General features: G+C 45.0%; 1 protein-coding gene across 3 annotated transcripts; it reads left to right on the top strand.

The window, feature by feature from the left end:
* Nucleotides 1–2,421: 2,421 nt before the first annotated feature.
* On the top strand, nucleotides 2,422–24,711 carry LOC101486934 (filamin-A-interacting protein 1). Of its 3 annotated transcripts, none has more exons than XM_076877535.1 (6): nucleotides 2,422–2,655; nucleotides 13,627–13,900; nucleotides 14,214–14,387; nucleotides 14,618–14,796; nucleotides 20,619–23,412; nucleotides 24,084–24,711. In XM_076877535.1, exons 2-6 carry the CDS (start codon nucleotides 13,628–13,630, stop codon nucleotides 24,288–24,290), a joined length of 3,627 nt encoding a protein of 1,208 aa, XP_076733650.1. In that variant the 5' UTR covers nucleotides 2,422–2,655; nucleotide 13,627; the 3' UTR covers nucleotides 24,291–24,711. The 3 variants fall into 3 exon arrangements, with proteins under 3 accessions (XP_076733650.1, XP_004566571.2, XP_076733649.1); XM_004566514.3 differs by having other exon boundaries at nucleotides 2,423–2,655; nucleotides 13,623–13,900; XM_076877534.1 differs by lacking the exon at nucleotides 2,422–2,655 and adding an exon at nucleotides 3,552–3,672 and having other exon boundaries at nucleotides 13,623–13,900.
* The last annotated feature ends 772 nt before the right edge of the window (nucleotides 24,712–25,483 follow it).

Genomic DNA, 25,483 nt, shown 5'->3' with positions numbered 1-25,483 from the left:
GATTGAAATCATAACAAACCTCTTCCTCACAGAATCCCACCACATGACTTCATTCTGGGTGTGGGAATTATGGCATCCAATCAAAATAACCTTCTCATGACCTCAGTTTGGCTAGAGCTTCTTCTCCGATACCAAACGGAGAGGAATGACTTCATATGTGAGGAGGAAGAGGCCTGTCAAACAAATGGGCTTTGTTTTTCTTTGCGCTCATTCATGCTGATTGTCACAAATAAGGATGAGAAAAAGTTCAAAGCTTTGGGTTAGCTGCAGAGCGCGTGCACGTTAAGGTGATTTTGCATCTTCAGATAGGCCGCCTGGAGAAATGATTCATGACAACAGAAGTAAAGGAATCTGAAGAAGCAGAGAAGTGTATGCATGGGTTTATGTCCGCTGCAGCAAGGTTTCACTTTATGGAACAAAACATGACATCAGCACCACGCCCAGATAATCCAGCAACTGCTACTCCTGAACGCAACTGCTCTGACAAACAGGGAGTGAATGCATCAGTGTCCATCTGACATAACTCCTCAGGGAGTACGTGAGTCTGTTCGCCGCTGCCTCTTTTGTTTGCTTTGGTTTCCACATAGAGATAAGAGCGTCATTATGTGCACCGAGCCCTGCTCCTTGGTGACCAGACAGGACTTTCACTTTAGTAACAGAAAGACGCAGACCGCCATGACTCCTTGTGCATCACCCGTAACTGTGATTTGAAATCTTTAAACTTTCTGTCCTGGTCAGACAAGAAAGCAGAGGAGCTCTGGGTTTATGTTTCGGAGCATTACCATCACTCACTGCTGATCTCTGCCATGGGCCACATGCAAAGTGCTTTCACTTCACTGTTTACATTATCATAATTTACACGCATGCAGAATAAAGGACAGTTTATGCTCCTTACATTAGCGTATATGATATCAAATCTGAGAGCATATACTGGACTACTGCTGGCAAGATATTACAAAACCATCTGTATGAGCCGTGATGAACTGTAGCATTGAAAAGGAACCATTATGTCCTTAATGTGATGTACTGTTTTGAAAGGAGAGACGATGAGATTTTGCAAATATTTAAATATAGTTTTACTGCTTAGATATTTTACAGTTAAGACAAAGTTTTAAAGTTCAGTGCAGAGTTAGAAGAGCTGCTAGACACCTTTCATTTTGGCATTTCCTTTTCATTCAATAGGTCACATCTGTCTTCGTGCTTGATTCTAGAGTGAGGTGCCCTTTTCATTTTCACTTCCTGTTGGGAATCATGCATTCCTCTTCCCATCCTCTTCATCTTCCTCCATCCGTACTGCTCCTCTCCTCTTGCCTGGCCCCATCTCCGGCATCCCTGTCCTTAGATGTCCTCTGCCCAGATCCAAACCAGCTCAGACTCACCTATTTCGTTGTCTCTAAGCCTTCCATCCTACGCCATGTTTTACTTATTCTTTTTCATCATCGCAAATCAGCGTGTCAAGAAAATGTGCCACTGGTGCCGGGCTTTTATAACCAGTAAAGATGCACAGTTCCCAGCAGTAATGAGCTCTTCAGTTATGATCTAAACTACATGGACTAGATGTTGTCTTTGCTTTTCAGTATATATTTATTTATGCTGGACTTGAGAGCGAACTACCCCACATATAAAACAGGTAGGTGAACCAAGGTTAGGTTCATTTACTCACTCTGACTCAGCAGCACCCTGGCAGCAGCTCTTCCCATTGATGCAGAGCACAATTACCGCACCTCAGATTCTGCTCGCCTCCCTAAATTAGATTGTTTTCTGCAAGCAGGGCCAAAAAGACAGCCTGGCTGCCAAAGTCCTGGAGAGTTTGGCCACGCTCAACCATCCCAAGACGGCAATTGGCGGTTACTCGGCCACTGTTAGGGCTTGGGTGGCTGCTGTCACTGGACTTTCCCAGCCTGTGAGAATGGCACAGCACTGTTCAGCTGTCACCGAGGGTCAGCGGGGAGAGTTGGCTCTCTGAATGGCCGGCCAAAACATCTAGCATTCAGCTAGCCTCAGCTGCTAGTGGCACCCGTGCTGGCAGCAGTGGATGAGTTAAATATAGAAGTATACTTCTGGCTTTTGTGACTCTGGTCAAAAAGCACAGAGAGGGATGATGGTGGATGTGGCTTGGAGAAAAGATCTGGCCCTGTGACAAAGGACATCACAGTCCACCTCACCAGGCAACGGCCTCTTTCAGACAGAGCGGGAAGAGAATAGCGCATGCCCCCCTCCACACACACACACGCACGCACGCACACACACACACACACACACCGCTCATCAACTGGCTTCTTGAAGGGATAGGAGGGAAAGAAAATGAGAGGTGTGTGCTAGCCTGCTATGTGAAACAGAACTGGATAGGCTGTGGGAGCGAGAGAGGGCGTGTGTGTGTGTGTATCTGTGTGTATCTGTGTGTGTGTGAGAGAGAGGGAAGTTACAGTCCTCTGTTATTGCTCTCTACCATTCCCTTCTTGACCCGACGACCTAAAAGAAGAGAGGCAGGGAGAGAGTGAGAGAGCAGGGAAGCAGACACCACCAGTGGACCACACAAGCCAGAGGATACGAGTGGACTCTGTATTTCCTTCTTGCCTTTTATTATTTTTGATTCTAGGATTACTTGCTGTGTTTACTAACTGGTTAAACATTCTGGAAACATCAGAGCGGCAGGTGAGTGATCATCTCTTGCATCTCTCATGCTGGAGAAAAAAAATCTCTGCTATTTAGAGGGAAAGAGCCAATGACAAACATGCGGTTCTAGCAGAGTGGAGCTTATCAGCTGTTCTGCTTTCAGGCTGTAGTGAATGAAACGGCTGAGTGCAGGTGCTGCTGCTGCTCGGCTGTCATCAGTTTTATTGAGCCAGTAAAGAGCACTGGTCAAAAGAGTCTCCTGGCTTCATTTGTTCTGCAGTATGTGAATGAAAACACTATTCCCCACATTCCTGTGTGATTAATTCCAAATAATGAGCGTTTAAACATTTTGAATTAATTAGTGTGCGAGCAGACACACGACTAGTCTCTGTGCTGATAATGGAAATGCAGCACGTTCGGATAAAAGAAAGTCATGAATCAAACATTTCTCAATGAATTACACGTTGTTACTGTGTGAATGAGACCATTTACTGTAAAGAATGTGGGCATGTGGGAGGAAACACCCACAACACAGCAGGGCATGGTGGTTTATTGAGATATTGCAAAGAAATGAGAATGATATTGTACACATTCACACAGTCGACCTTTGCCCCCGACGTCTCCCACACGCGCCGCCTTCGCCTCCTCATGCAGCTCTCACTGCTGCGCTGCTCAGCATTAAGAAGCTTAGGCCCGACGAGCTGCAGCACGATGACATCTTTCATCTGGAATATTTATGGGATGTAATGACACCGAAATGAATTCCATTTCATTCACATGAAGTCACCAGTGTTTAGGAGGAGACACATGGCTCCTGCCAGTCGCTGTTTGTCAGGCCATACGTCACCCTGTCTCAGTAAACTGAAAAGAAAAATGTGAAATGCGCCTCGGTCTCTTCAAGGCCAGCTCCCGCTGATGAGTCGAGGGTTTTCTTTCCTCCTTGAGTGTTCGAGACCGCAGCGCAGCCTCTCCCTTCCTGCCTTCCAGTGGTACCAGCCCTGCCTCAGGACAGAGAGACCCGGTGCAGAGAGATTGCTCATTAACATTTCTGTGCTTGTAAGTCCTCTTTACTCCTGCACACTCTCAGGATAGTCTGTGAAATTCACCGATGGAAGGAGTTCTAATGATATTTCGTGGGTTATTGATAGTAAAGCATACTTAAAGCTACTCTGTGGTCACACAGTCACTGCAGTGCGTTATTGTTATTCCTGCAGTGTTACTATGTATGTTGCATGCTGCTGATGGAGTGGCTAAGCTCCTCCTCTCGCACGTGACCGTGGCAGGTTGGGGCTGGAGTTTGATTCTTCCTGTTAAAAAGACGTTTTTCCTTCCCACTGTTGCCAAGTGCTTGCTCATAGGAGGCCATCTGATTGTTGGGGTTCTCTCTGTATTATCATGCAGTGTATTACCTTACAATATAACATCGTTGTTGTGATTTTACGCCATAGAAATAAAGCTGATTCAATTCGGGATTGTTTTTAACTCTTTTTTCTTACTTTTTATTTTTTTATATGTAAAACATACACAGACTTGGCCTAATATATAAATAGATATAACAGAAGCATAAAGGTTTCTAAAGTAGAACAAGAACCCTGAACATGTATTTTAATGCAGTACTTGAGTAAATGTACTCAGTTACATTTGGCCACTGTAGAAATTCAGTCAGCTGAATGAGCAATCAGAAGAGACAGATCTGTAACTGTAATCAGTCCCAGCTTGTTAATGGATCAGTCTTTGTGTAAATCAATAATGCAGTCTCTGATTAACTGAAACTAAGCTGAGGCTGGGTCTCCGCCAGAGCAGCATTGATTCGTGTGTCACCTCACGACATCACTTGAGCTCTATGTCACTTAAGGTGTTTCTCATGCACAAGGTGACATAGTTTAGCAGTGAGTACACAGTGGTACACATGACAGAACAGCATTGTTCCAGGATTAAACGTTGACACCGACACCTCAGCACCCTGTAAATGCTGCTTATCACGATACCGTTCTTTATACTTGCATCGATATGCACCTGTACCTCTATCTTGTGTGTTCGTGTTCATGTGGGCTAATTCATTTTATGACACGTGCACTAACAGAAACAGGAGGCGGAGCTTGTTCCGCCAGTAGCCGGTGTCTTTCCTGCGTGTCTGGGGGGCCTCGACAACAGCTGTCACCGACACATGCACAGCTACAGTCGTATAAATGCGCCTGGTCTTGAATTCCAAAAATGCAGTTTAGATACTTCGGGATGTTTCGCAGAACAGCGGCACTTATAACTCATGTGCCCTTCATTTAAAAATAAGCCCAGAACTCCATGGCAACCCAAGATATTCTAAAGAGCACTTGATATGTTGTGGTCAGAATGGCGACGCATACGTGCTAAAAACAGGGGACTGGTTAACTGGCTGTTGATGTTTAACGATAATAAGACGAGTGATGTCATTCATTAGGTTCGGATCTTTGGACCATGATGTGCCTGGACCGCTCTGGCATTAAATATGGATTGCATCAGGAGACATTTCAAATTTCACAGCTGGAAACAAACCTCACGACCCATTCTGTAAACTTTTCCCCTGTTTGCCAGTAGTGACATAATCATGACTTTCCTGGTGATTTCCTGTGTGATAAGTTACACCAGCCTTCATCATTCCAGTGATATTACTGGTCAGGAGAGAACAAACCAGCATATACAGTAAAACATCTGAAGGCACCTTTAGAATGAAGATGACTGGCCTCTGTGACTAAGACAGGCCGTCTTTGTCCCTGAACCAATCACTCTGTGACTCCACACGTCTCTCAGCGAGTCAGAGCTCTTCTCTGACAGACGTGTTATGCTTTAGTTTATTTTTGTCTCACCTGCAACAATGCTTTTCATTTTTTCCCATCTGTAAAAAAGGTAAACAACTGACAATGGCACCAGCACAAGACAATGCAAATGCTCACTTACAAACTTAAATGGGTAGCAGTTTGGAGATTTGTGGTTAGCCATGTGTTACATTATCATTCCGAGCGCTGCGACGTGCGATAGCTTAGGTTTACTGGAAGGCCAGCTGCAAACTTTAAACTTTAAAGCTGAAATTTCTGCCCACTGTTTTCCCGTCCACACATATTTAATCTCTCTGACCTTTGGAGCCTTTTTACCTCTGTTTTGGTCTCCACACCCTCCTCAGATAAAATATCTGGGTCGCTGAGTTGCTAAGCTCAATTTTCATCTCCAGCAACAGTTACTTTTACACCTTTGGTAGCGGTGACACATTTTTATCAACATTTTCTTTTATTAATTTGAACGATTAAAAAAGCTTCTGGGTGCTGTTGGTGTGACTGAAGAGGATAGTAGACGCAGGACAGAATGGAGGGAGGAGCCTTTGTGCCTGCCAGGTTTTTGTGATTGTTCTGCAAGTCGCCACCCTGGCATACAGCTGGGATCAACAGGGGCTCAAGAAGTAGAGTTGGTCACTTACCCGTCGGAAGGTCGATGTTTATTTTACAGCTACTCCAGTCCAGTGTGTGTGTGCACAATTGTCAGACAAAGCTCTTAGGTATAGAAAACAGTGTTTGCATGAATATGTATGAAACTGGGTGAATGAGGTTTGCAGTAGAAAAGGACTTGGAGTGCTCCAGTGCACCATATCAGTACCAGTCCAATTCCCAATAAATTCCAGAACTCTAATGGTTGGAGAAGAGCTGCAAGTTAGCACAAAAACACTGTTCTCTGAACAGCTATGAAAACATGTTATGGAAACCAAACAGACGTTTGATGTGTGCTTTAAGATGACTTTCTAAGTTCTCTCTCAGTCGCCCATTTTTTGCTCCGCGCTGACTTCAGCTGGCATTCAGAGGATTTTAGACAAATGGCCGAGCCTATGTCTCTTTCCCACGTTTGAATGTGCTTCATCCATATGTTGCTGTTTCTATTCATAGCACACTCAGAACTTAATATCTTCCTTAAGAGAGGGTAAAGATGATAACCAGATCTAGAAAGATCTAGTGCTTCATTAGTTGGTGTTGGTTTACCGATGCTGCCGCTAGACTTTAGCAACGAGAGTCAAGTGACTCTTACTAAATGCCGTTGCTATGGGAATCGTTAAAATGTGAACGTTTATCGTCGTGTTTGAAACTATGTTTCTAATAGACTATGTCTAATCTAAGTGTGCTTCATGTGCAGCAGTGTTTATAATGCATGACCCAAATCTGAGCATGTTTCATCTCGCTAGGTTCGCCGGTGGATTTACACAGTAAGAGTGAATAAACAGCTTGAGTGAATATTTAACAAAGTGCCCTCACAACAACTCTCACGAATGCGTCCTGTTTTATAAGTGACTGATTAACGGCCTACCTGCGCTGAGTGTTTATCAAGCAAAGAGCGTGTTTGCTCTAATAGCAAAGACTTACTTAGAGAGCCACCTGCATTCTTCTCGGTTTGCTCACTGTTCAAGCTTCGGCTGGTTCCCATGAGGGGATCAGGTTAATGTGACATCAGGAGAATACTACAAGATGAAACCCACCACCTATGCTGACATTTTGCTCCAGTGTGCTATGCCAGCATTAGTTAAGTATTAATAGAAGCCATGATTACAGTAAGACAAGCTGTAAATGCTCGCGTTATGTGCACAAAATCTTTTTGATGGTTCAGTTTAACATTACAAGAAGAACGTTTATGAAAGCAGAATCTTTAAGGAATGTGAACAAGTATCACTCCAAACTTTTTCTGCCAACAGAGTCTTTAGTTTTCCCAGGAAAAGACTGTTATGTAAAATTTGACCCGTGAAGGCCACCGGCCGTCTCGGCTCGAAGGCTCCGTCTCCCAAAATGGATTCCTGGAGCAGACTGCGGCTTTGTACCCTTGCATCCTCACAAAAGTTTCAATAATAAATGGATTGACTGGTAGCTTCGAAACCCATCCGCAGAGACGGTTTTGATTGGAGCTTTCATGTCTTGGCAGGGCTGGTGTGTTTTTCTTGCTGCTCGAGCACGCTGCATTTTATCTGTGTTCTCTGGCAGAACTGGTACCCTAATGCTCTCGTGCAGTTCTCTCTCCTTTTTTGGTCACGCTGGGTTTGTGCTGTGAATACATCAAATCACACCGAATCAAAAAAGTCATTTTTCCTTATTCATCACCTCCGTCCTCATCCGGCAGATCAATTTGGTTATATGCCAGTTTTTTGCCACCAGGCCCAACCTCTTGATACGAGCATCACATACAAGCTCAGTTTTCAGTAGCCTCGTGACCTTATCATGCTATAATTTTATTTCAGCTAATGGTGTCTTTAAAGGGAATATCTGCAAATGAACACACACAGGATGCAGGTAGTTGACTTTCCACCACCTTCTGTGCGATTGAGGGCTCGTATCTGCCCAAGCAGACCAACCACTGGCAAATAAATGACTCATTTATTTAATAAGTTTTCAGTCATTTTCTCCAACTCTAACTCTGTGTGTAACCATAACATAATTAGTGTATCTGGCACAGGCTACAACATTATGCCTATTAAATTTTATTAGAGCGTGCTGGGAGCAAACATCATTCGGACTAAAGGTATATGTAAGCCATAAAGTGAACATCGGTGCGGACCACTGATTAGCTTTTACAGTTTCTTTTTATCACTTTGGAATGGAGGCACGTGCTTTGTTGGGGCCTATAAATACACGTGTGTGACAGCTGGACCTGCCCAAGCCTTGGGGCAGATATGGGTCCCACTTTAAATTTAGACTCAGGCCTTGGACTTGGGTTTTAGGATATTTCTTATTAGATTGAAGTACTGGATGCCGCACCATCAGTGGTGATGGCTTAGATGCTGTGAGTGTGTGTGGACATTGTGACAGGTGGTCATTGATGTTAGAGTACAGATTTACTGTCTGCATGCTCTCCTTTCTTTTCCACAAAGACAAATGGGAATGCTTCACGGCAGGGAGGAATTCAGGTCACGTGACTCAGGAATCCCAGCTTGTCTCTCTGCGGAATTAAATTGATAAAGACTGCAGCGACCAGTCAAGGTGACTCAAAACTGTGAAGACAGTGGGCTTTGACACATGACAGTTGTGTTCATGAGTTGCCTGTAATTGGCCATGAGGATGATAAATATGTAGCAGTTTCAACAGCAAGATTTCAGATCAGCTGTGGTTGCACATGGAGAAAAACCTGGTCAAATAGTCCAAATACTTATGGACTCTGCAAAAGTTGTTAAACTGTAATCAGCAAAGGCCGTGAAACTGTAATGATTTTATTATTTTCTGCTACCAGGAAGTGTTGGATATTAAATGTCATCAGGTTGTGCAGCTGAGGAATGTTGGACTTGTTATAATAATAAATTAAAAGTTGATTTCTAAAGACAAATGCATTTCTCGTTGAGATATATTTAGTTTTCTAACACTCTGTGCAGTGTTTGTCATGTTTCGGCTGTGTGGCAGGCAGGGATTGGACACAAACGCAAACTCACGGGGACAGAACTTGAACTCAAAAGCACAGCTTTATTGCTGGAAAATAGAACACAAGCAATACAAAACTAAACTGGGAAAAGCTAATTAAAATGCATACCAGAAGGCACGGGGAGAGTCACACACAGCATGAGGGACGACGCGACACTGACTCAGAGAAACACAGGGTTTAAATACACTGGGAAGTAACGAGGGGAATGAGACACAGAAGGAGGGCACAGCTGGGAGAAATCAGGACTGACGAGACAAGCAAAGCAGGACACATTCACATAGGACACGGACCATCAAAGTAAAACAGGAAGTATCACACAGAGACGCGAACTTGACACAGTGGAGACAGCAACTAAGAAACACGGATGATCTGGGAACAACACCAACACGAGGATATCAGATCAACCAAGAAACACAGAGACATAAACCATAAGGCAGAGGACTCTAAGAACCGAGAGACACAGAGGGGAACTCAAACATGCAGACACAGACTACACAGAACAGAGGGGACACAGAGAAACATGAAGGGCAAGGGATCGAAACTAGAAACCATAGAATAACTCACACAAGTACAATAATACAAACATCACAAAGAACTAAAAACGCTGGGTCAGGAGACCCAGGACCGTGACAGTACCACCCCCCCTTAAGGGCTGGCTCCAGACAACCGAAACTCAGAAAAACAAAACCAAACAGAAAACAACCCAGGGCGGGCGGCGGGGGCCCAGGACGGAGGGCTCGGAACAGAAAACAAAAGCAGAGCACAGCAAACACCGGAGCCCAAGAAAACAGCCCAAACACAGGGGCAGTTCAGGGGGCCGACCATGCGGACGGCAATGGCGGCGGCGAAACAGTTCAGGGGGCCGACCGCGCGGAAGGCAGCGGCGGCGGCGACGACGGAGCAGTTCAGGGGGCTGGCCGCGCGGAAGGCAACGGCGGCGGCGAAGGAGACGACGGAGCTGTTCAGGGGGCCGGCCGCGGAAAGCGGCGGCGGCTCTTAAGTGTCAGGCGTACTGGCCGAGGCTCGGTGGGCACAGGACCAGACGGCAGCTCAGCAGCTGACGCTGCAGACGAGGATGGACCACACGAGGCGGAAGCAGAAGCTGATGATGCTGATGCTACAGACGGGGATGAAGCTGATGACGGCGACGGCGTGGGTGGAGACGCGGAGGCTGCACCTGGCGAGGAAGGAGACGTGGAGGCTGCAGCTGACGAGGAAGGAGACGCGGAGGCTGCAGCTGGCGAGGATGAAGCCGGAGACGGAGGCGCTGCAGCTGGCGGCGGCGTGGATGACACTGCTACTGCAGACGTGTATGAGGCTGCCGGTGGAGCAGCTGGTGGCTGGACGGGCCCCTCGGGCCCCCCAGCGGAGACAGGTGGCTGGACGGGCCCCTTGGGCCCCCCAGCGGAGACGGGAGGCTGGACGGACTCGCCAGAACCCCCAGCGGACGAGGCGGGTGGCGGCGCGGGAGCCACGGAGTGCTGGATGGACTCATCTGAGCTTTCTTTACGATCCGTGTTTTAGTTTTGCAAGAACCGTTCCTGTGAGGACACAGTTGTATATTCAGCTGGTGGAGGCCAAACAAGAGATAAAAGAAGAGTGAATACTGCCTTTCATGAGGAGGATAATTAGTACTGTAAATCAGTGCTAAACTAAGTAGAAAATGATGTGCTATTTCCAAAAACCTAAATGAAAGGCATTAGCTCAGGGGTGGGCAATCTCAGTCCATGAGGGCCGGTGTCCCTGCAGGTTTTAGATGTGTCCTCGAACCAACACAGCTGATTTAAATGGCCTAATTAGCTCCTCAACATGTCCTGAAGTTCTCCAGAGGCCTGGTAATGAACTAATCATGTGATTCAGGTGTGTTGACCCAAGGTGAGACCTAAAACCTGCAGGGACACCGGCCCTCGTGGACTGAGATTGCCCACCCCTGCATTAGCTGGTAGGTTTAAATAAAGTTTTGTATGTTTTACTCAAAGCCCTGCTTCAGATTGGTCACCTGCCCGGGGTGTGACCTGCCTCTGAGCCTGTAGTAGCGAGATAGGGTCCCGCCCCCTATTAGGAAAAAGGACAAAAGCCTTTATTCAGAGCTAAACATGATAAAAACATATATAGTTGCCGTGAAGTCAAGTGAGCTGCATTTCAACAATAAGATCAGAATTAATGTTTGTGTTCTGGGGCAGTTTGTCTGAAACCTTGTTTTGATTGTTTGCTTTACTTTTAATGCATTCTTACATTTTCCTCATATGAATTTTTATTGTACAAGACTGAATTTGACCTGAAGCTATTTTTATTCTTACATCTGTCAGCTCTAACTGCACTCGCCCGCCTTCTCTGCTGAACGATAGTAACACTGCAAAGTGAGCCGAGCTGTTACAGTAGCTGGATTTTCATGGCGTCGGCCCAGAAATTAAAAATAAACCATCACGGTCCTCACTCGGTGTCAACCATCTTGTCCTTAGGAAGTCTGCCAGAGTCATTTGCAGCACTACACATGTTTCTGTGTTTCGTCACGCTCGTGTCCCAGAGGTGGTCATTTTAATGCCCTCGACCTCTGGGCATCATTCAGAAACACTGGCACAGTTTGAATGGTGGACCCAACACTATCAGCACTCGCGCACACTGCTGCACCACAACACTGGAATGAACGTTAGCGAGCCTACAGCTGAAACTAATAGGTATGAGCAGGAAAGAAGGCACCGCCATTAATCTCCAGTTAAGAACCAGATCTCCTCGGAGCCAAAGTGCACTCTCTGAACTCTGAGATAAAGGATGCACTTAATGGGTCCGTTTGTTTGATTTTCTTTCCTCTTTATTTGAACTGAGAGATGCTGCCACTGTTATCTTGCACCCCAATTTTCGTACATGGGTGTTTTTCCCCGAAACAAGTGGGATTCAAAGAGATCGGTTTCAAGCGTCATTGGAATTCACTGCAGTCTTGACTTTGGTGACCTTTATTACTGAAGAAGATAAGCATTTCTCTTGATGTGAAGCAGCAGTTTGATAGACTCTCTTTCAAACTTCTCGAAATTGTATAGAAAATCTAACTGAGCTTTACTTTTTTATCAGGTTGGACTGATACGCATAGTTACTGATGTTCCAGTAGAGCATATGTGTGAATTCTATCGCACACTTCCATGAACGTGCACCAGAGAGAAGTCCTGACAGTTTGGACGGCTTATTTGGGATGATTCAGAGGTCAGGGCGCTATGACATCACTGTGGGCTTACAGGGGGACTCTAGGTGCTCAGGGTGCTTTTCTGTTTGTAATTATAAAGAGCTGCTGATGTCATATCTGAAACCGATCACAAAGAGCACTCTGTTCGTACAGAACGTGAACACACACACAAGAACACGCACGTTTTCACATTCACAGAGACAGAGAAACAAACTTCTCTTCAGTCTCTTAACATTGTTGGTTGTTGTTCTCGTGTGTGGAGTCAGCTCCCAGCTTGAGAACTGGGTAGAGGTCTTTGCCCCTAGCTTTTGTTTTAGCATCACAGAAATGTGGAAATTTTAATGTCACATTTTTGCCATTTTTTGTAACTAATTTAACCTCCTAAGACCTGAACTCTTCCACAACATGCATTTTAAGTTTCTCTTTGATATTTGGGCTGATTGGCACCTGATGAATGTAAAAACAAAGAATTACCAGATTTTTTTTTGACCTTTTTTTTTTTGTTTCTGAGAAAAATGAGAGCCACATATGAGGATATTTGTTTAAAATTTCAATAGAACAGTGGCAGCATAATGTCCTCGTAAGTGGATATCAGGCCCTTGAAGAGCAAAATTGAGGATTTTGGCCTAAATAACCCAAAATGTGACGTCCACATGTGTGGACACCAGGTCGTAGGAGGATAAATATAAATTAGTTTGTGTATCCATGTCCTCCAAAAGTTGTACCCACTGCTTTCATAACTTTAAAAAAATGATATTAACTGAAGAGGGTGGCAGAGTGGTTCAGTGGTTAGCATGGTCACCTCACAGCACCAAGGTCGTGGGTTTGAATCTTTCTCTGTGGAGTTTGTGTGGATTACTGTGACTGAGAAGCCACACCGGCGGTTTGGTTCATTGGTTATTCTAAATTGACTGTAGCTGTGTCTCCAACCTTTGACAACTGTAAACTTGACTCATAAATACAAATGAACTCATGCTGTGCACAGGCTCAGTTGCAAACTACTTTTAAATTATTTAAAACATTCAGAAATGACAGCAGAAGTTGTGAACCAGTGATAAGTACATGCACTTCTACCAACACTCACCCTTATATGCCTTTGTGATTTTGGGACTACACACACACACACACACACACAGGTGGGTAATTATTGATATTCACTCCAGATTAGGGATGTTAACAGAAGACATGTTTATCCAGTTTTAATACAAACACAATGATTGTGCTTGTGTTTGTCATCGGATCAGTGCAGGTCAGAAGGTCTGTTAATGTGAACAGGAATGGAAGCCAAACTCAAACAACACACTCCTGAACCAAAAATACCTATGAAAGGAAAAAGATGAATGGTAGTGGGATGCAACCGAATAAAAGGCTGAATTAAAAACAGAGAAACCTGTTCCTTCTCTCTCTGGTTCAGGTAGGATGAGATCCAAAAGCAGTGGGGTGGACACCCCAGCCAATGGGGTACTTGGAGTTCCACAGGGTGACCAAGAACAGGAAGTGAGCCTGCCTGTGAAGACCCTGAAGGCCAAAGTCCAGCAGAAAGATGGTGAGGAAACAGTGGAGGTCGAGGTGATCTCTGACAAAGACAAACCGTTGGATTCCTCCAAGGCTGGAGATAAAAGACAGAACATCCTGGATCTGTCTAAAGAGGATTTGCTGACACTGTTGGGAATCATGGAAGGAGAGATTCAGGTGGGCGAGGCATTGTTTCCCTTTGTGTTTAGCTTTCTGTATGTGATCTGCAGCTGTAAGCAGGACAAGTGCAATGATAAGAGAAAAGGTGGATGAGCGCAGTACCTGAACATTATTGGCTTGAGTAACTGCAAGTTTTGCACAACAGCTCTCTCTTGTGGTTTAAAATGTAACATACCAGAGAAAACTGACAACCACACCTAGACTTTATCGAGTTGGTACTTTAGAGAACTCTGAAAGGTAAACTGGTGATCCACAAAGCAAAGACTAGCAAGTTTTTAACACCCTCTGTATCATTTCTGTGTAACTTCAGGCCAGAGAGGATGTTATCTGCATGCTGAAGTCCAAACAGAGTTCCCCAGAAGCCCTTGAGTCACAGTATGGCTCCGCGGTCCCTGGCTCGGCCCTCCAGGCCCTTCAGAGAGACGGCGTCATCACAGGCACCAAACCACACAACCACAGTGTCTACCAGAAACCGATGACTGAGGTTAGTAGGCGAGTGTCAGTCACAAATCCTGAGGGATGATCAAAATTACTTTTTTATTAACAGGCCTCAAGACCCTCGAAATCCAAGAAATCACAAGACAGAAACTAATAAAAGTAATGTTTTTGTCACCACCTGGCAGGAGGTTGTTGCTACAAAACACTCGGCATGTTGCACCACAGCAACTGGAATTATTTGTTTCTGTGTGTGCGTGTTCGTCTTTGCCGTCTCAGCTCGAGCGTCTGCAGGAGAAGCACAAGGAGACGTACCGGCGGATGCTGGGTCAGCTGCTATTCGCAGAAAAGTGCCACCGGCGAACGATCCACGAGCTGGACACAGAGAAGAGGAAGCACGCCGACTACATGAACAAGAGCGACGACTTCACCAACCTCCTGGAGCAGGAGAGAGAAAGGTGAGGAGATCAGGAAAGGAATGCAAGAGCCAGCGGCTGTAAAATTGCAACACCATTATCTGAACCTGGACACTGTTTAGCTGCCCCGCTATTTTAAATCATTTGGTAAATAAGCTTTGAGAGAAGCACCTACAAATATGTTCATTTAACAGAAAGCAATATGCACATAAAGTGAAAAAATGGTGTACAGAAAGTAAATTTATTGCTGTAGCACTGCAAACATCATGTGATGCTCATACAGAATTTTACAGGTATGAGAAGTAAAAGGAGGAACTGTGAAGGAGAACCTGGTAAAAGCAGCAGGGGAAGAAGAAGAAAGCATAAAGTGCAGTTCCAGTGTAGTCTATGAAGCCAGTGCATCCAGTGGCTCAAGGGAGAGAGTCGAGGGAAGGAATGCTTGAAAAACATCTCAGACTGCATGAAAGATGGCTTCATCGAACCTGTGACGCAAGCGAGATGGGAGAAGACAGGGAGGTGCCGCTTACTGAATGATAACCTCGCATAGCTTTGTATGCAGGGGAGAGTCACGCAGCTCAAGGAAAGAGAGGCCAGAGGCAGGGTGGACTTGGACTGCTGTGGGAAAGACACAGGTCAGATATTGAGAGAAGAGGACACAGAGCCATGGGGTGGAAGAACAGCAGGAAAGACAAGCGCAGGGCTAAAGGACATGTCAGAGCTTCATTGCTGAGGTTGTGACATGGGCTCGCAACCTCAGAGCGGCTGCATGGACACACAACACAGGAGGGGAGATGGTGAAATTCTGTGTTTAGAAGGCTCATAGAGATAAAGCAAGCCTGTATGTGAGAGCGTATTTGTGCCATGGGAGTGTATGAGAGAGAAGGCCCTGCTAACTGCAAACACTCCCATATAAAAGGGTTTAATTGACTGTTGGTTGTTGGAGATTATTCTTTTGTTATTGTTTTGTTGCAGCTTCCACAAACGGACGGCGATGCATAATTTAAAGCTATTCGCACTCATAGTTTGCAAAATAAAAATAACAGCAAAATATGTGGACGACATTATCATCTGTAAGACAGACTGGAGCACTTATGTGGCAATTTATAATGACTGTGAAAAAGTTGCTTTAAAACTGTGACATTACCTCTTTGCACGGGCACACACACACACGCGCACACGCACACGCGCACACGCACACACACACACACAAGACACAGCTGGGAAATAAGCAGCTGAATTTACCCACAGAAACGACCACCTGCAGTAACCAACCACTGTGGCCCGCCCCACAGTTTGAGAAAGACTAATCTAAAGTAAATTTATGTGAAATTTGATACTTTAATCTAGCACTGTTAGTAAGAGTATAGAACTTGATTGCGTGCTGAAGTGGAAAAAATTACTTCTAACAGTACTTTTATTGCACCATGTTCATTCACTCATGAGCTGCTGTAACATGAATCAAATGGCTGAATTGTCACCTCAGCATGCAGTCACGTTCTACAGGGTCTTGCTAATGACCTACTAACTGTATTCAGGCTTGTTGCAACAGGGACACATGGAAAAGTTTCAGGACACCGGCCCTCGAGGACTGGAGTTCGAGACCCCTGGCATAAGCAGTGAGGTACATAGGTAGTGGTCTCACCCTGACCACACCTATAAAATTGTCCGTCTTTACCACCGACATGAACCAAAAGGAGTCTGCAAATATTCAAATGAGGTTATTGTAACATTTCTGAAGGAAAACAACTAATTGATATTTGTGAAGTTGTTTGAGTGACATTCCACAACTTTACTCCAAAAGAATCTGATCTGAAACTTTATAATTAATAAGATAAGATAACCTTTATTGAGAGAGATAAGGATAAGTGAAGTTTAGCTGTAAGTGCTGCGGTTGGTAATAGCGACCAAATCATAACTAAACGGGTTAATTTACTTCTACTCGATCATTTGTTGATCCCCATCTCATGCCAGGTGGTTTCCAGCAGGTTCCTTGGCTCGCACACATGGTGGCCTCTGTCACCCCAAAGAGAGAGAGCAGAGAGGATGAACTCTGCCAGGTCTTTACTCTGTCAACACCTGCACGTTTCAGATTCCTCTATTTGCACCATACACAGGGATGCGAAAACAGCTCAACTCCAGGAGGAAATCTAACATGTCCATGGTATATTCATTAAAGAGAAAGCCTGACGGAGCTTGCAGTAAAGCTCACGCAGTGTTATTCTTGTCTAATTTACATCAATTTTGTTTAGCCGGAAGTAAAACTTCCAATTTTGTTTTTCAAATCTCACTTGCACTGAGAGATGGGACAGACGTTTGCTGTCCACACAGTAGCAGGTTTTTCCCTTAGGCCTTAGATTTATGGAGTTTTTACTCACTAAAACTTTACCTAGAAAGTGAAAAAAAGTAGCCAGGGGCTGGAGGGGTTAACATAAACAGGAAAAACAGATTTAAAAGAGAACATGACACAAGTGCTAACAGCTACACAAAAACATGCAAACAGACAGTCATTCACTCTCTCAGGTGAGATGGAAGCGTGTCATGCTCTCATCCTTATGGATGTGATCTCCTCCAGCCATCTAGATGAGAGTGAAGAGAGAGAAGTCAAACGCTCTTGTGCCAAACACCTTGAGGAATGCAGAAAATGGGCAGAGAAGAAGCTCCTTCAGACCGGCAGCCATCAGCGATTAACACCCTCTCAGACAACAAGTAATTTATGTGTCAAGATGTTAAATATTTCAAGTGGCACAGTGGAATGTGTTCAGACTGACGGAGGAAGCAGCTCCCACTCCTGACGGGAGTTTCAAAGAGCGCAAAGTCACGCACACAAAATGAAGACGTGGCCTCCAAACTTAAACTGTTTGCCGTTATCGAGCATGCTGTCTGCTCTCCTTTAACACCAAGTCAGAGTGCACAGAGCTCAGGCTCTGCACCTTTTGCCACTTGTTTTCTACATCCATCTTCATCCTACTGACACAGGCTTTTAGATCACACACACTTTTACATGGACGCAAAGCAATTTCTTGCAAAGTTGAAACACAAGCTAAGCTGTGCTTCATAGAAACGGTAACACAAACACTTGTATTTTCCCATTTTGGACATTGTACACCACAATTATTTCTTCCTTAGTAACAGTAAACTAGAAATCTACATGACTTGGCCACAAGTGCCAAACCCCTCTGACATCATGACTCTGACCTTTGCATGAAAGTAATTTTAGAGTTCCAGTTTCTAGGGTGTCAGTGACTTCTGACTGTGTAAGTATGAAATGTTATGAGCTACACTTTCACATGTGGACGGCCTCTTTGTACAGTAGCCAGGTATGCTAAACACACTTGGCAATGGAAGCTGCTGGCATTATGAATCAATGTCGATGTTTATCTACAAGTTCACTGGCAGACGTGGTTTTTTTTAAACTGTGGTTTTGTTTAAATGATTAACTGTAGCTACACGGCCCCGCGCTGCAGTCTGGATGTAGCGCTTCGTACTCTTATTGCCATGTCTCTATCCTCCCATGTCTCCGTCACCTCAAGGGAGGCATCCAACTCTTCCATATCTGGTTTCCTCATCATATGTAGACTTTGCAGGGAGCCTCATTCATGTCCAGGTTCCCCTAAAGTGCAACTGCAGCAGACATTCTCTCTTGTACCAGTGAGCTCACAGCAGAGACAAGCAACAATGATATAACTTTGAATGTGAGCCTCAGAAAGCATTAACACTAATTCATTTTTTTTGGAGTAAACTTGGAAACAAAGTTATATTGGGCTAATCTCTATTTTTATAAAAAGCATTAAAACTGAGGGGAGCTTTGCAAAACACTGGTTCTGTGGAAGGGTCCCACCCCCTTTACAGTGTCTGAAGCAGAGCTCTCTCTCTCACACACTCTCACACTGCTTTACATGGATGAGGTGGCATCACTCACTAGAAGTCTGCTGTTTCCTCGCAGTAGTTATTCACCTTTCATTGCCCTCATGCCACGCCTGGAGTGTGCCGGTGGAAGATTTAAGTGACAGGAGGTCTCTGCTACTCCTATTGCTGCTACTGTGGATTTTTGCACGGGCAGAACAGGGTTCATGTGCTACTTGTAGAGCATCAATAGTGGGTAAGTTTTAAATCTAGCAAGTTTCTGAGGTCTTGTGACCACATACATTTTGAATGGAGCACAGTCATCCTTGTTGTGCTGATGCTTCTTGTAATTTGGTTTAATTTGCAATGCAAAAAGGTTCAGGTTGAATATTGTATTACAATATCCCCGGGAGTGTACAGGCAGGAACTGCATCTGCATGCATTCTGCTTTGTATGGATTTTCTTCGAGCTGGAAATGAGAATGGACATGAGCAGCATAGAAAGGAGCTAAGAGAAAAGATGACTGCTTGGTGAGGGGGTGTTGGTGAAACTCAGTAGCAGTTTGTTCTCTTGTACTATTGCTTTGGCAGGATTGAAAATAGTAGGAATGTTGGAGTGTTTCATTCTGACAGGTTTTCCTCTGGATGCTTGTTTGGGACACTGTAGCATGAATTATGTGTTCTACCAGGACTGTGACTGATAATTGTTTTATCCGTGTTCTTTCTAGATAGCTTCAAGTGCTGGGCTTGTTTATACCACTGTTTGATTTAGAGTGTGGAGTCAGTGCATAAAGTTTTCAAATTCAAATTCAAATTTTATTTGTCACATACACAGTCATACACAGTAGGATATGCAGTGAAATGCTTAGACAACTGCTCGTGACCTAAAGAAAAAAAGACTATGAATAGGATAGGAAATAAATCTGAAAATTAAAATGAAGGGTAAATTTAGCTTGGAAGGAATAAAATAAAATATTGATATTAAAGTTAAAAATAAAATAATTGTACAACAAATTACACAATATAGAAATATATAAGAATATATGAAGAAATATAGAACAATACCAGCAGCTGTAAAAGTACTAAATGGTATCAAGAAATATAATGTCCAGGGCTGTGCAATCCACATGTAAGTGTCTTGTGCAGTGCAAATATGCTTAAAGTGATTTATTTAAGTGACTTGTGATAGAGTGATTAGATTAGATGACCACGCAGTGTAGTTGTGCAGTGGCCACTGGTGTAAACAAATGTCCAGAATGTCCAGTGTGTGTGTAAGAACTATATGTGTGGGTCAGTACTGTGTGGTGGTGTGATTGAGAGACCGTATCGCCTGCGGGAAGAAGCTCCTCCTCAGTCTCTCTGTGTTGGTCTTCAGGGAGCAGAATCGCTTTCCTGACCTCAACAGAGAGAACAGTCCATTGTTGGGATGGCTGAGGTCCTTCACGATCTTCCTGGCCTTGGTCCAGCACCGCCTGCTGTAGATTGAGTGCAGGTCAGGGAGCTCGGAGCGGAGCTGATCGCACAACCCTCTGTAGAGCTCGTCTGTCCTGCATGGTGCTGTTCCCGAACCAGGTGGAGATGTTTCCCGTCAGGATGCTCTCTATGGTGCGCGAGTAAAAGTTCCTGAGCACCTTGGAGGGCAGTCGGAAGTCTCTCAAGCGTTTGAGCTGGTAGAGATGCTGTCGGGCCTTTTTCACCACGGTGCTGATGTGGCAGGACCATGACAGGTCCTGCGTGATGTGAACTCCGAGGTATTTGAAGTTGTCCACTCTCTCCACTGGGCACTTGTTGATGATGCAGCCTTGAAGCGAGCATAGAAAGTGTTCAGCTTGTCTGCCAGTCTGCGTTCGTCATACCGGTTGTTGATGCTTCATAATCCGTTATTGTCCTTAATCCCTGCCACAGGCTCCTAGATTCACTCTGTTGGAGTTGTGACTCTAGTTTCCTCCCGTACATGCAAATTTCAAGTTTAAAGTCAGTGACCTTCCAGAATAATGCCCTTTCTTTTTTTGTTCCTTTCAGACTGAAGAAGTTGCTTGAGAACGAGAAAGCCTACCAGCTCAGAAAGGAGAACGAACACGCCAAACGTCTGACCAAGGTGCGAGAGGAGCTGGTCAAGCTGAAGTCTTTCACCCTGATGTTGGTCAATGAGCGGCAGCAGCACCTGGAACAAATAGACCAGCAGAGCCAGCGGGTCCAGGAGCTCAGCCAGCTGCTGCAGCAGCGTGAGCAGGCTCTAAGTGAAGCCAGGCAGCGTGCTCAGGAAGATGGACACAGGGTGCTGAGCCTCGAGGCCGAGCTTAAAGAGAAAGCCGACAAGCTCAAGCAACAACACGAAGAGATGAGTGCCAAGCTAGCCGGTCAGGAGCTTCTCAATCGTCAACTAAATACAAAACTTTCAGGCCTCACGAATGAGGTTGCGGAGCTACAGGAAAGCAACAGAGCACTGAGGAGATCTGAGGAGGAACTGCATGAGCTAAGGGAGAAGATCAGCAGGGGGGAGTGTGACAACTCAAACCTGATTGCTGAATTAGAGAACTTGAGAAAACGAGTGCTGGAGATGGAAGGAAAGGATGAGGAGATTACTAAAACAGAAAATCAGTGTAAGGAGCTACGGAAGAGGCTACAAGAGGAGGACAATAAGAGTAAAGACCTCAGACTGGAAGTGGAGAAGCTCCAAAAAAGAATCATGGCATTGGAAAAACTCGAGGGAGCATTTAGCGTTAGCAAAGCCGAGTGTGCACAGTTACACGGTGCTCTAGAAAAAGAGAAGGGCCTGACCAAAGAGCTTTCAGACGAAGTTGTAGCTCTCAAGATTCGTATGAAAGAACTCGAGTCATCTGAGATAAAGCTGGAAAAGTCTGAGCTGAGCCTTAAGGATGACCTCAGTAAGCTTAAATCACTGACCGTCGCATTGATGGAAGAACGAAAGACCCTGATGGAAACAGTGAAGTCATGTGAGGAGAAAAAGGACAATTTAAGCAACCTGGTCAAAGCTGAGCAGAATAAAGTTATGGAAGTGACAGAGAAGCTGATAGAAGAAAGCAAAAAGCTCCTAAAATTGAAATCAGAGATGGAAACCAAAATAGAGACTTTAACGAATGAAAAGGGCGAGCTTAGCACTAAGCTAGCTTATGAAATTGATAAAACTAAGGACCTTAGCTCTAAAGTCAACCAAATGAAAAAGAAGTTAGATGGATTTGAGCAAGCAGAAAAACTTTCTGGAAAGAATTCAGTGAAATGTGACATGCAGAGAACATCTGAGCCCATCATCAGAGATGACAACAAAGTTAAGGAGCTGACGTTTGAAATTGAGCGCCTGAAAAACCGTCTCAAACAGCTCGAAGTGGTAGAGGGAGATCTTCTCAAGACAGAGGATCAGTACGACATGTTGGAGAAAAAGTTCATGAGTGAACAGGACAAAGCCAACATTCTGTCCCAGCAGGTGGAGGAAATGCGGACTCAGATAGCACGGAATAAAGCAATCGAGAAAGGAGAGGAGGAAGATATGCGTCAACGTTGCAAGAGAGAGGAGGCCAGAACCAGGGAACTGCAAGGTGACGTGGTAGCGCTCAAGGAGAAGATCCACGAACTCATGCACAAAGAAGACCAGCTTTCTCAGCTCCAAGTGGACTTCTCCGTCCTGCAGCAGAGGTTCTTGGAAGAAGAAGAGAAAGCCAAGAACATGAGCACTGAAGTTTTCCATCTCACCAAAGAACTGGAGATGGCTAAGCGTCAAAGTCGAGCGCTGCGACCCAGCTTGAATGGGAGAAGAATAGTGGACGTGGCGGTGACCTCCACTGGCGTGCAGACAGAAGCGTCGTCCTCCGAGCCAGCAGAGGAGGATACCCCGGCTGGCTTTATAAGAAAGTCTGTTCAAGAAGAGAACCACATTATGAACAACTTAAGACAGAAGTGCCTGAAGAAGCCAGCAGAGAAAGGCAGTGCTGTTGAGCGTTCACCTTCATCTGGCAGTGATTTAGGTATCAAGAGATCTTGGATTCCCTGGATGAGAAGAAAGGACAACAGCCCTCAAGAGACCCACCTGGAGAAGCCACTGCACAATGGAGAGAGCTTCTCCTCTGAGCTGACCATGCCCCAGAAGCCAGGTCAGCCTTTCCACATCCGAGTGACACCAGATCACCAAAACAACATGGCAACTCTTGAAATCAGAAGCCCGACTGCTGGGGACGTTTTCTCTAGTTCCGCTCCCCTCAGCCCCAATCCATCTCAACCCAAATCCAGAATCACCATCATTCCCACCGGCACTGCTCCGACCCAGCGGAGAAAGTCCCCCGCTGTGTCTCAGGGCCCCGAAAGGGCCAAGTCTCCAGTCACTATCACAGCTATATCTAGAGCCAAGTCTCCAGAAACCAGCCGAACCTCCTCCACTAACTCAGGAAGACCCTTGTCCCCTGTCTCCATCATGACAGTGAGCACAGCTGTAGCGTGTGAAGCATCTGCCTCCCCAGAACCTCAGGAGATGACCATGGGCCGAGCCGTGTTCAAGGTTACCCCCGAGAAGCAGATGGTCCCATCGCCTGTACGAAAGGGTCACGGCAACACGAGTATCATCACCACGACTGACGATAGCAAGATCCACATTCATCTAGGCAACAACATCGCCCCAAAGATGGTCGTCAGGCCGGTGGCTGCTGTCACAGAGAGCAAGGAAATGACCTTATCGACTGGGACAGTTTTGCGCTCGCCTCGTCAAATCACCACCACTACTACCAGGAGCACGCAGAGCAAAGTGATGAGCAGCATTACAATTTCTCCTGTTACGTCCTCCTCTTCCAGAACGACACAAGGCATGGTAAGTTTTCCTTCATCCAGCTTTGGATAATTCCTGTTTTCTTTAAGTTGGATCATCTCTTTTCCTTACCTTCTTCATTTTCTTTTACATTTTTGGATCAAAGAGTTGATAGGAACACTCAAGCTGATAGCGGTTTCCTAAGTTCACCATGAGCTTCTTTTCACATCTCTGGAGATGAGAGATAATGCAGCACTGTGTGTGGTGTTTCCCGGGACCCCTTTTACTCTGCTCTTTGTGGATCCGATGGGTAGTGTGACAGAAACGGGGCCATGTGCAGGTCTGAGAGCAGCAGAGATAATGAGGTGGAATTTTGCCACCCTGCTTTAATCAGGCTGTAATTTATAGTTGTTACACTGTGTTTACTGTTTACATTCACAAACAGCCGTGGCTCGGGGCCCTCCGCGCTCTGGCTGACACAAAACAGCTTGGCACCGTCAGCAGCGTACTGAAACCTGGCCTGGACAAGCACTCGCTCGCTCAGTGAAAAATAAATGTTTACATTTCTCATTTGTGCTGCTCTTTTAGCACATAAGATCAGTTACATTGCACTAATTTACAATTCCTGTTTCCTGCATGATTTTTACCATGAATCCATAACTTAGTGTCGGTGTGGCTCAACTGTTTTCATTCTCCTGCCTGAGAAACTGTACTCTCTCTCTATTGTCAAACAGACCGGGCACGATGCCCAGCCACCGCGCTCAGGGCTGACCCGCATCCCAATGTCCAAGAGCCTGAAGACGGGAAAGGCTGCGCTGGGATCCCTGGGGGTCTCCGGTGGAGTGAAACTGGAGTCGCGGGCTGAGAGTCAGTCTATGAGGATAGAAGTTAAGAAATCCAGCGTGAATAGCAGTACTTTACAGAATGGAGGAAAAGCCTGAGAGACACAGTACCAAACGTATCTACATGGTGCTTCAGAGAGATTCATAGTAAAAGCTGTGGTGTTTGAGTACAACTCAACTATAGTTTACAAGGCATTTCTTTATTATTATTATTAAGCAGGAGACTGATTTTATACTTTTTATAAGGTATTTTCTACTTCTTTACTTCTTATTTGCATTTCTGCCATTTAGACTGAAACATCCATGATTTGTTTTGTTGTTTTTTACAGTGTGTTGTGATGGGCATTTGGGTAAGACTCTGCTGCTATCAATGGCTTCTTTCTTGGGGTGGATATTTAATCTATAATGAGTTTATTTGTTTTATATTAGACACAAAAAGTACACAATTATGTGAAAATTTGGTGCATTTCTAAAGGATTTGTATTGAAAATATTGTAAATAAAAGTGATATTAGAGCAAAGTGTGGTGTGATCATTTATGCAGACACTTATGTTAACTCATCTGTGTACCTGCAGTTGTGACAACCAGTGCTTCTTGCCCGGGCCTGCATCCAAGGATTGAGGGAAATGAAAAAATTCATATCCTGTGCTTTACGTAAATATTTTTGGAATAACAAATATTCTGGTTGATTCCTGTAATATAAACAGAAATCTTTAAAAAGCAATGTGCACGAGGCCAGACAAAGAAAACAATGAGACAGTGACGGTGCAAGAAGCAGAGGTCGTGAAGGTAGATGTGCTTAAACACCTGGGGTCAAGCATCCAAAGAGAGGTGAAGGAGAAACCCGGAACAACATTTATTATGATGATGTGGGAACAACACCAACACGATGATATCAGATCATCCGGAAAGCACTGCCAGGGGTGATTTGTGACAAAAGGATAGCAGCAAGAGGGAAAGGGAAAGTTTACAAGATGGCAGTGAGACCTGCTGTGATGCATGGTTTGGAGATGGTGACACTGAAGATTTTGAAGGTTTTCATTGGGAGTGACCAGGAAGTGAGGTTAGAGAGGTGAGGTTGAGATAGCTTGGACAGAGGAGACACTGGACAAAGGATGGTAAATATGGAGCTATCAGGTATGAAGAAAGGAAGAAGACAACAAAGAAGCTTCAAGGATGTAGTGAAGGAGGACGTGCAGAGGTTTGGTGTAACTGAGGAGGATTCTAGGGACAGAGGACAGAGAAAAAAGGTTAAAAACAGTCAAACATGTAGAGCCTTCACGTTAAAACCC

This window comes from Maylandia zebra, linkage group LG19 (assembly GCF_041146795.1).
Source record: "Maylandia zebra isolate NMK-2024a linkage group LG19, Mzebra_GT3a, whole genome shotgun sequence".
NCBI lineage: Eukaryota > Metazoa > Chordata > Actinopteri > Cichliformes > Cichlidae > Maylandia > Maylandia zebra.
This window is presented reverse-complemented; position numbering and strand designations above follow the sequence as displayed.